This window comes from Salvelinus alpinus, chromosome 20, assembly GCF_045679555.1.
Source record: "Salvelinus alpinus chromosome 20, SLU_Salpinus.1, whole genome shotgun sequence".
NCBI classification, from domain to species: Eukaryota; Metazoa; Chordata; class Actinopteri; order Salmoniformes; family Salmonidae; genus Salvelinus; species Salvelinus alpinus.
Window position 1 is genome coordinate 36,843,614 of NC_092105.1, and position 11,872 is coordinate 36,855,485.

The 11,872-nt window shown below is 40.2% G+C and overlaps 1 protein-coding gene across 2 annotated transcripts in view; it reads right to left on the reverse strand.

Moving 5' to 3' along the window:
- Positions 1 to 11,570, reverse strand: part of LOC139546776 (rho GTPase-activating protein 15-like) — a 43,618-nt gene extending 32,048 nt beyond the window's left edge. Inside the window, exons 1-5 of one of the 2 annotated variants that reach the window (XR_011669271.1) lie at positions 11,311 to 11,570; positions 9,708 to 9,882; positions 6,673 to 6,738; positions 6,224 to 6,373; positions 2,622 to 2,711 (exon numbers count right to left, since the gene is read on the reverse strand). Coding sequence is in view for 1 of the 2 variants with exons in the window: in XM_071355547.1 (XP_071211648.1) it covers positions 2,622 to 2,711; positions 6,224 to 6,373; positions 6,673 to 6,738; positions 9,708 to 9,882; positions 11,311 to 11,324 (495 nt within the window). In the remaining variant the exon portion in view is untranslated. The remainder of the gene's footprint in view (positions 1 to 2,621; positions 2,712 to 6,223; positions 6,374 to 6,672; positions 6,739 to 9,707; positions 9,883 to 11,310) is intronic. The other variant, XM_071355547.1, reaches the window with a different exon arrangement.
- Positions 11,571 to 11,872: the final 302 nt, after the last annotated feature.

The window sequence follows — 11,872 nt, forward strand, 5'->3', positions numbered from 1 at the left end:
GTTTGTGTATGCATTCTTTCCGTGAGCATGGCACAAGATATGGGGGTCCCTCAGGTGTCAAAGGACTCCAAATACAAAGACCAGAGCTCCCTCCTTGTTTCTGCAAGGTTACGTTTCACTTTGTCAACCCTGGCTGTGTAACTGATAGCCTGATAAAAATGTAGCAGACATGAACCTTGCATTGTTTTAAGAATTTCCTATGTAGAGACCAAGTGAAGGTTATTCACAGTGTCTCGCTAAGCTGAAGTGTGGAGTAACCTTGAAGGAAAACAAAGTCCCTCCTTCCTTAAGCTCCTGGTAGGGCAATACTGAATCATGAAGAACAATGTCCATCTATTCATAAACACAAATTATGATATTGGTGAGTGAAGAGATAACGGGAAGGGTGAGTAACAGACTTGTGTCAAGTCTAAAAAGAAGCCTGCAGCTGAATAAATACTGTGGGTGACAATGGCCTCAGTTAACACCCTCCTCCCATTCCCATCCTCTTTCCCCTGCTTGTGGAATATGGAAGACCTTTGTGTCACCAACCTTGTCACTCCTCCACAATGACAAAAAGAAAGAAGAAAAGTGAATAAATAAGCTGGGTAGATGAATAACATGAACACCTATTTCTGAACCATTTCCATCAACAACTTTTTCTAACACTTTTACTATTCCTTCAGCTGCCCTCGAACCAAACCAGAGCTTTCTTCTAACCATGTTAATTCCCTTGCAGGACCCCCATAAAGTGATTGAACCATTTCCTCAGTCGATCACACATTCAGTAAACTTTCAACTTTATAGATAAGAAAAACATACTTTTTTTTCAGGCGGGCATTGCCTTAATGAGTCAGTTTCAGCTCTCCTCTATCCTTTTACCCATGACTTCCTCTAGAAAGAGCAGGTTGGCTGCTTCCTGCCTGCCAAGCAGCCATGTTGCTGATCTGAAAAGCTACTGTGGGGAAAAACAGCTGGTGACCACTGAGGTCTTAGAAAGTCAACGCTGACTGACTGAGAGGCACATTTCTCAGGGTCATGACCCTGTGATCTTTGGCTGGGTAGCCTGTTAATGACAACACTGTCCAGGGAGGACGCTTCCTTACTGGAATGTTCACAGAGAATGATAGTGATAGAGAGCAGAGCGCTGAGCAGAAAATAAGATTCAGCTTCATGCCTATTTGATTGCAGTATTTATTGAGGTGAGGCTCCTTGTCATATTTGGACATTGGATTTGAAGCGCATTCAATCGATATATCTTGTGCATTTGAAATGTTGGATTTGGAAGAAATACACTGAAATACACTGAATGTACAAAACATTAGGAACACCTGATCTTTCCATGACATAGACCGATCAGGGGAATCGATTGGATTCAACATGGGTCAGCATCCCTGTCGAACACTTTGGACACCTTGTAGAGAGTCCATGGCCCAACAAATTGAGGCTGTTCTGAGGGCAAAAAGGTGTGCAACTCAATATTAGGAAGGTGTTCCTAATGTTTTGTACATTCAGTCTATATACTGATACCATCAATCAAGGTTTAAAGTTGAGAATCACATTTATGTCTGCAACCACTGGGTACTTTGCACTACATTTTTATTACTCCATATCAAATCTAGTGAATGGCCTTTTGAGATCACCATTTGCAATAGTGCCAAACTCATCAAGTCTGTAAACCGGCCCTTAGTTTACATGGTTCAATAGAGCAATTATGTTGTCATCGTCTTTGAAATATCTTAGAAATTGGGATCTATCTAGAAGTCAGAGATATGGGGAGCGGAGATACTGTATAAGCGGGCGAACAAAACAAACATTTCTATTCTATTTTTGTAATCGTATCTACCCATCTGACAGGCATATCTTTGTGAGGTATTTCTTCGATTATTGTATAAATCAGTCTCTGGAATGGTGCGAAATTAAAAGTAACTTTCCGTACTAATTTTAACTGTAATCCTAGTGTTGATTGACAATGTTGTCAGAACTCAGAATAGCTTTGCGTCGGCATTACACACACTTTTCTGTCCACAGCACTTGGATTATTTAAGATTATGGTGTAATTCCCATTTTAATCTTCACTGCATTAACATTTTGAGGCTGAAATACTGTGCGGAAGAGTAGCGACCGGCAGCGATGAAGTGTCTTAAGCGTCTGATGAGATCGTGAAATCTGCTCTCATCCTCTTCCTTTTCTCCCGCTTATCACAGCATTTTTTTTGTCATGAAAACTTGTGCTGCCACCGCCAATGAATTGATCATCAGTTTGCTTTGCTGGCTTAAGCTTTTATCAAAGAGTATCTTGAAAAGGCAATAAGAAGATAGTACTGAGAAGTTCAAAGGTCTAATTCCCTAAACTAAAGGCCATTGGGTCTGAAGAGACAAGATGTTGGCTTAACATCAACTTCAAATGCAATCTGACTCAATTGAAATGTCTTCTCTGAACAGGTGGAAGCAACGAAAAATGATTTATGAAAATTGATCAAATATCTTAAGTTGAGTCTATTATATACTGAAATTATCAAGGAAAGAGTGCATCCGAGAACATCCCATCATCAACAACTAAAACAGACAATTTACAGGCTGCTCAGTCTTATTGTAAACTTGCTTGATCCTTGTCTTCACGCAGAAACAAAATGGCCGTACCTGAACCACGTTCTTCCGGCTGGACCTCTCTGTTGTCCATTCAACCACGGCCCCACAGAGATCCACCCCATCAGGGCTGCATCCAGGTTTCTACAGACATATAAGAGGCAGAGTGGAGAGGTGTTTAGTGAATAAAGGTTACTATACTGAACAAAAAATATAAACGCAACATGTGAAGTGTTGGTCCCATGTTTCATGAGCTGAAATAAAAGATCCCACAAAAATCTTATTCCTCTCAAATTTTGTGAACAAATTTGTTTACATCCCAGTTAGTGAGCATTTCTCCTTTGCCAAGATAATCCATCCAGCCTGACAGGTGTGGCACATCAAGAAGCTGATTAAACAGCATGATCATTACACAGGTGCACTTTGTGCTGGGGACAATAAAATGCCACTCTAAAATGTGCAGATTTGTCACACAACACAATGCCACAGATGTCTCAAGTTTTGAGGGAGCTTGCAAATGGCATGCTGACTGCAGGAATGTCCTCCAGAGCTCTTTCCAGAGAATTGAATGCTCAATTCTCTGCCATAAGACAAAAGTCATTTTAGAGAATTGAGCATTACGTCCAACCGGCCTCACAACTGCAAACTAAGTGTAACCACGCCAGCCCAGAACCTCCACATCTGGCTTCTTCACATGCGGAATCATCTGAGACCAGCTACCCGGACATCTGATGAAACTGTGGATTTGCAAAACTGAAGAATTTCTGCACAAACTGTCAGAAACCGCCTCAGGGAAGCTCAGCTGCTGCGTTCTCATCGTCCTCACCAGGGTCTTGACCTGAATGCTGTTCGGCGTTGTAACCAACTTCAGTGGCCAAAGACTCACCTTCGATGGCCACTGGCATGCTGGAGGAGTGTGCTCTTCAGATTAATCACGTTTTCAACTGGCAGATGGCGTGTATGGCGTCGTGTGGGCGAGCGGTTTGCTGATGTCAACGTTGTGAACAGAGTGCCTCATGGTGGCAATGGGGTTATGGTATGGGCAGGCATAAGTTACAGACAACAAAAACAATTACATGTCAATTTGATTGCACAGAAATACCGTGATGAGATCTTGAGGCCCACTGTCGTGTCATTCATCTGCCGCCATCACCTCATGTTTCAGCATGACAATGCACAGCCCCATGTTGCAAGGATCTGTACACAATTCCTGGAAGCTGAAAATGTTCCATGTCAACCATGGCCTGCATACTCACCAGATATGTCAATCATTGAGCATGTTTGGGATGCTCTGCATCGACATGTACTGCAGCATATTCCAGTTCCCACCCATACTCAGCAACTTCACACAGCCATTAAAGAGGAATGGGACAACATTACACAGGCCATAATCAACAGCCTGATCAACTCTATGCGAAGGAGATGCATGAGGCAAATGCATGAGGCAAATGGTGGTCACACCAGATACTGACTGGTTTTCTGATCCACGCCCCTACCATTTAAGGTATCTGTGACCAGAAGATGCATATCTGTATTCCCAGTCATGAGAAATCCATAGATTAGGGCCTGATGAATTTATTTCAACTGACTGATTTCCTTATATGAACTGTAACTTCTTTGAAATTGTTGTGTGTTGTGTTTATATTTTTGTTCAGTGTAGTTTCACTGCTGTGTTTGTGACTGGGACTCCTAAATATATCATAGTTGTGCAGTAAATATCAAAATAAATGTTTAAAGAGGGACGCTTTCTTTATAATGGACAGATATTTGAAATAAATCACGATGAATAAACAAAAGGAAGTGCTCTACCCAAATATCAGATCTTACCCTTTTGTTATAGCACTTTTTCATATTCATTATGCTGTAAACTGAGAATGTACATGTGCTGTAATTCTCTATCATTCAAACCTTTAATATCTTATTCATATCCTCTATGGAATTAAAGAAGCGGTATGTAACCGTATCAAAACAAGAATGGTATAATTTTCAGACAAAGAGAATGTGATTTAGAAAATGTAGATTTTTTAAAGAAGAACTAATCAGTGTTAAAGGCATGGGAACTCATTTAGATATAATTTCCCTTTATTGTGGTCTCAGATGAGGGAAATCATGGGTAAATTATAGCGAGATGCTGTAGAAAATTAAGATGATAAGGACATTCTACAACAGTATTACAATGTAGTATCACAATACATTGTAAACACCATAAATCAGAATCAAATCAAGCTATCTTGGGCCTTGATTTGCTCACTGAGATCCCACATGCCCAGTCTGGAATAAACTGAACCCTGACGACTCAATTAACTACCTTGGCTGACAGGTACAGTATTGGATAAATTAGGTGATATTTGATTTATAGTACCTGCCTCAGACAGAGTAAACTACATGTGTATAAATTGGATGATGTAAAATACTGTCCATTCTTGTTTCTACTGAATAAATAACTCTCCTTATAGAATGATGTACACATTGCAGGTGAACTCATATATCCTGACTTTGTATGCTGGTGACGACATTGTATATTCAGACCCAAACCTAAATACTGCCCACAGCGACCAAATGATAACACAAGAGATTAATAAACTGTTTATTCTACTCTGAAACAAAGATAAACTAAATTATCAAATGAACACACACACACACACACACACACACACACACACACACACACACACACACACACACACACACACACACACACACACACACACACACACACACACACACACACACACACACACACACACACACACACACACACACACACACACAAACCACCACCACCCCAAACACACACAACCACCCTCCACTGTACCAACTATTTCCATCGGAAAGGGGGGAGATATGTCAATCTATGTGGAAGTGGAAATGTCTCTCTCGCCCATAATGAACTATTGGACGGGGAGAGTCTGACAGACCGTTGCCCTGGTGGGGCTCAGTAAGGGAGAGGGCTTTGATTAAGTCCTTGGAGCTTCATTAAAAAGCATGGCAAGCTCATTTTAGAGACTCCCCCCAACCACCCCTTCTCTCGCTCTCTCTCTGCCAGTCACCAGTTTCTCTCTGTCTCGCTCCACCTCTCCCTCTCCCTCGCTCTCTCAGAACCACATCAGGGCAGGGTGGATTAAAGTCACATACTATACACACATAGACAGACACACATGCACACATGCACACACACAAACACAAACACACACTATATGCAGTCCACTTCACAAGGGGGTAAACAGTTCCTCATTGCTTTTTGATGGGGTGAGCTCCAGTCCTTGGGATCAAAGCCAAAGTTAATTTGCCAGTTTGAGAAATCAGAAAATGAAAAGAAAACGCTTCATTTCTGGCATCAAATTAAAATGCACATAGCGTGTGTTCACTCAACATTTGCACTCATAATGCTAATAGGCAATCCCTCAGAAGGTTGATTTGAGGCTGTAATTGAACATTGCCCCCTCGTATTCAGCAGGTTACCAACCTATTGATGTCACTTTTTTACTTTACTGAACTGTCACTTTTTTACTTTACTGTGTGTGTGTGTGTGTGTGTGTGTGTGTGTGTGTGTGTGTGTGTGTGTGTGTGTGTGTGTGTGTGTGTGTGTGTGTGTGTGTGTGTGTGTGTGTGTGTGTTAGTGTGTGTGTGTGTGTGTGTGTGTTGTAAAAACCTACCAAATTCATCAAGGCTTCTTGCTTGCTCTCTTTATAAAACAGAAGTTTATCAGTCTCCAGGACTACCCAAGTTGAAGCCCAGTTCTTCCTCAGTTTTTTGCCTCCATCTGATATTTTGGCTTTATTCAAATATTCACCTTTCAAAACAACCTGAAATGAATGATGTAACATTTAGCCTTTAACATATATTAAATATTAAAATAAAACACATGCTATTTTATCAGTATAAACAAAATAAATATACTTATTTTAATAACTAAAATAGGCCTGCTGAGTTAAAAGCATAGAAACATATTTATAGTGAATAATACTTAAAAGTTAGACTTATAGAAATAGTCTAATAGCCAATAGCAACCATATAGCAATAAAGTATCATAAACCAAGTATAATACATTCCTTCCCATATGTTGCCATACAAACAGTTATTTATGATGACCTGTCATACTCACGAGAGTCTCTGCAGCTCCAGCTCCACCAATGTTATGCTGAGACTGGTTCCTCCGGTGGCGAGAGATCTACAGAAACAGAAAAGCAGAAAGATATATTGAAGAGAAGCCGATTTCCCTGACTGTTTAAAATCAGAGCTGTTGCTTGATTGTGGCCATATTGTCTTAGCTAGTAAAATCGGTTCAGTGAAATTAAAGGCGTACAGGTACTGCTAAGAGTCCATGTATTCCATTCAGTAAAGATGCAATATACTGCATACAGAGTATGGTTACGTGTGAATGTATCATCAATGTATTAACATATACAACGTCTATATCATACAAGACTATACAGTCTCTGATAGTAATGTGTATGGAAACAGTGGGGTTAATGAGATGAGACCTCGCATTGTGACAACAGATTAACAACGCACACAACTCAGTGCTAACCAAAATCAGACCATGAGAATTCAGATCAATATCACAGCAATGTAAACACTCATTCCAAAAGATAAACATGGACACAAATACAGCAGGATTATTGATAGTGTCATTTGACAAATCCATTCTCAACTGCATGTATTTCAGTATTGTAGTAATAGAGTAGCAGCAGAAGCAGTACTAGGTATAGCTATAGTAAAGGTAGCTTAGAAGAGGTTGAGGTTATACATAGTTGAACAAGAGTTCTGCGATATCCACACCCTTTACTATGGAAACACAGCTCACAGAATGTATTGTTTGGTAGTCAGTTTGATCCTTCAGCACAGTGCTGGCCTGCCCTCTACTGTTCAAAGGATAGGCCTACCCCGGCACGCCCCTAGTGAGTCCTATATTCATTATGATTGGGTCCTGCTATATTCTCTCATTAATCACAGTGTAAGAGGGTGAAGCTGGTCACAGTACAACTGGATTTAACACACTTTCCATACATTGGAGGAGGTCAAGAAAGCATTTCTCTGCTCTCTGGTAACATATCTAATACATGGGAGTAAACAAATAACGTTTATTTTGATGTCTGTTAGATGAGACCCTCTGTGTAATGAATGTAATGAAATGAAAAGTACATCTGTAATACGAACAACATTCTGGAACACTGATGCAATGTTAAAGCAACACTAACGTTCCGTGTTCCGAGTTGTGTTAGTTCCGAGTTGTTAATGACCATGTTTGTAGTCCGTAGGAACTGGTTCATTATCTCCAGTAGTCTTTGCATCTCTGTCCTCTGGACAAACTGTATTATTGCAGTATAAGACGTCTCACAAACAAGTATCATCTGCATAATTAGCAAACAAGCAACCCAACAAAACCGCAGACGTGGCCTCACGGCAGTGATCATCTGGGTGATTCAGTTTGCTGTCAATTACTAATAAACCCTGTGAAGGTTTACAATACAACGGTGTATGTTAAGCAATCTAAACTGACGGATTGAAGGTCAATGGCCTGTTGTAAACACATCTAATACTATTTTGTATCTGAAATTGTGCAGATGAACATTCTAGCCAACAGATAGATGTATTGTGTGATACGATGCAGGAACCACTATGTTAAATAGAGGTGTCAGCCAGCCCCTCCACCAGCTTATGAAAAATATTAAATGGTTGGGGTTATGTCCAGTTCATTGTCAACATGGTAGCTACATTATTACAAATATGCTACACCAGATTGCTCATTTTGTAAATGCATCATCTGTTTTATCTTTACCCTGATTTTCCCACAGGGAAGTGCTCAGAGTTAAACAGAGATCAGCTCAATTAAGCTAATGATAATCACCTAATGTGCGACAACAGTTTATAAACAATATAATCATAATTACTGGAATTTATATAAGCACAGTTCACCAAATGGCTAACAATATTCAATAAGCCTCTAAAATCAGAGTATATCCGGCTGATAGATGTGTGTGTGTGTGTGTACGCCTACACTGAGTGTACAAACATAAGGAACACCTCATCTTTCCATGACATAGACTGACCAGGTGACTGCCTTGCTCTGGATGTATGATCCATTATTGATGTCATCTGTTTAATCCACTTCAATCAGTGTAGATGAAGGGGAGGAGACAAGTTAAAAAAGGATTGTTAAGCCTTGAGTCAATTGAGAGATGGATTGTGAGACAATTGTGTATGTGTGCCATTCAGAGGGTGAATGGGCAAGACAAAATATGTAAAAGCCTTTGAACGGGGAATGGTAGTAGGTGCCAGGCACACCAGTTTGAGTGTGTCAACTGTCAAGAACTGCAACGCTGCTGGATTTTTTCACGCTCAACAGTTTCCCTTGTGTATTAAGAATGCTCCACCACCTAAGGGACATCCAGACCAAGGCAGGCCGGTGGTCGAAAACAGGTAATTGACGAAAGAGGACAAAGGAGGCTGACACAAAATGTGCAGAGCAACAGACGAACTGCAGTTAGTCAACTGACAGTCCAGTACAACATTGGTGTCCAAAGAACCATAAAATAATACACAACTCATTTGAACACAAATGGGGTATGGCAGCCGACAACCTTACAAAGTTCCACTTCTTTTAGCAACAAAACAAAAAACTGCGGTTGCAGTGGGCTAAGGAACGAAAACACTGAACACTGGAAAATCGGAAAAAAACATTGCCTGATCTGATGAATCCCGGTTCCTGCTGTTTCACACTGATGGGAGGACTAGGGTATGCAGATAATCACATGAGTACAAGCATCTAACATGCTGTGTGTCAACATTGCAGGCTGATGTAGGTGCTGGGATGGCACACATTGGGCCTCTTGATAAAAGTGGAGCAATGTTTGAATGCCACAGGCTATCTAAACATCATTGCCAATCAAGTGCATCCCTTCATGGCAACAGTATATTTTTAAAACAGGATAATGCCCCTAGGATAGGACTGTCCAGGAATATCAATCCAATTGAGCATCTGTGGGATGAGACGGAACGAGCTATTCGGAGTAGAGATCCACTACCAGCCAACTTGACACAACTGTGGGAAGCATTGGAGTCTTTGAGGGAAAAAAGGGGTTCAACTCAAGATTAGGAATGTGTTCCTAATGTTTTGTACACTCAGTGTATACTCACAGGTTTGGGAGGCAGGTCAGGATCCTGCAGGACCATGGACTTGGTTTGACTCAGGCGTTCCCCGCTGCTCTGGGAGCTCTTGATGCGCATCTGGACTGTACCTTGTGCTGCTCCGGTCAACTGGTGGGGCAGAATCATAGGCGGCTGTTTCCCTACATTCTGAAGATTGGTGATTCTGGTCAAAAGGAGATGAAAACATAAGTGAATGTTAAGATTAAAATATTGATGAAAAAAACAAGTATTATCCAATTGATAAGATTTCTTATAAATCAATAGATGTAAAATAACCTATACTGTATACTGAAGAAGGCTATTAAGTCAAAATGTCTGTGTATGCTATCCTGATGCAGTAAAAAATAATATCTTTTTTGAAAATGAAGTGTGCTTGATGCAACATCTTTTTGAGGGCCCAAACAAACTTTTGAAAAGAAAGTTTGTTTGGGAAAGCTTGATGGTCCACCTTTGATTCAAATATTGATAAATAATAAGTAGTATCCAACTGATACTTGATTTCTAATCCACAAGATGTCTAATAATTACATGGATATAGAACACTTCATAGAAGGCCGTTAAAAGTGCTGTTTTTGCTTTTGGGAGTGCATTAATTCATTTGGTTTAGTTGTGATGTTCAGGAGATGAGGAACATTTAGGGGCAGACGCTTCTAGAAGTCTGGCCTAAGCTTGAGGACTTTAACTTTCCTTCCTGTAATAGTTGCCTCACCAAAGCATTGCAAAACATCCCTCTTGCTGTAATGTGTCTTTCGATGAGCAGGAAAAAACTCAGTCTGCTTATTTAAGGATTCTCACAAATCTACCCACTGACAAAAATCTATGTTAAATCTAAACAATGATCATGTAAATGTAAATACTAAGGCACATCCAGCCAATGTCATAAAATATTTTGTTGTTTTTTTACGAAATGTGTGTTATTGACTGACGTTTTTTTTAAAAAGTTGCACAGTGTCTCACAACAGGAAGCAAATCTAAAACTCCCTCCCCCAAAAAACTGATTCAGAAATCAACCAAAGTACTTCATGTTTGCATAGAAGAGCCTAACGTCTCTTCTTCTTACTGATTACCACATTAACAATGCAGTAAATAAGGATGGACATGTGATACAAATCGTCATTTTTCTGGTAAAGACTTGTGCAGAAATGTCAATTGACAGACAGGATAATGAATGCAGTTTCAAAAAGTTCAAAAAGTTACTTTAGCAACGTTTAAAAAAAGAGACATACAAATGCTCTCTATTTTTTGAATTCACACTTGTTCAACAGCAAATCTACGGTATCTTGTGGCATCTAGCATGTCTTGTTTTAACTGCACGTAGACAGGGCATTCCTTAACAACATCTACTATGTTATAACGATTCTGGACTATAATACTCAAAAATAACGGATATTCCTCACGTGTCAACAACTTTCCACCTATCAGCCGCGTCCAGTAAGGACCCAGGCCACTGACACCATTGCCCAGGTGTTACATCTCTTTAAGTCACCAATGGCCCCCACTAAACCCCAAATACACTTAAAAGCAAGGAAACAGCAATGACAGCATCTTTCAATTTTCAAACCCAAACCCACTAGAATGGTGTCTTTCTTACCTCGTCTCCGCCATGCCTCTATCAAATCAATCTGCCACAGATCACAAAAAGAGAGAAAGTGCAAGTCTTCCTTTTAGAGGAAGTAGGTTTCATCACGTGTTGTAGTCAAACCATTGCTGCTCTACGGTTGATGTGAACATCTGTTATATGTCGCAGGCTCAGGTCCCCACTTCCTGAAGGGTGCTACTTGCACAGAAATAGTCTAACTGAAACTTGCTTTAACTTCAAAAGTGAATACACATTACTAACGCATGTACAGTAGATGTGAGATCTGACCATCACACAATCTGAGAACAGGGTCGATCAGAATTATCACCCTCCTGCAGCAGATAGTTGGTGTACGAGACAACAACTTGTGTGGTTTTCCGCTTCTCCTTTTTGGCCTGTTTTTAGTAACAGCTTGTCATCTCCCTTGCTCAAAGTGTAGTTTGACAGTTAGTTGTGCATGCCTTGTGGTAAGTTTCACTGCAGTTAATGTTATCCTAACTTAAATTATATTTGTTACAGTGATTTTTATAGTTTGCATCAATAAAGGACTGTTTTGCTATCACAGACTGGAACA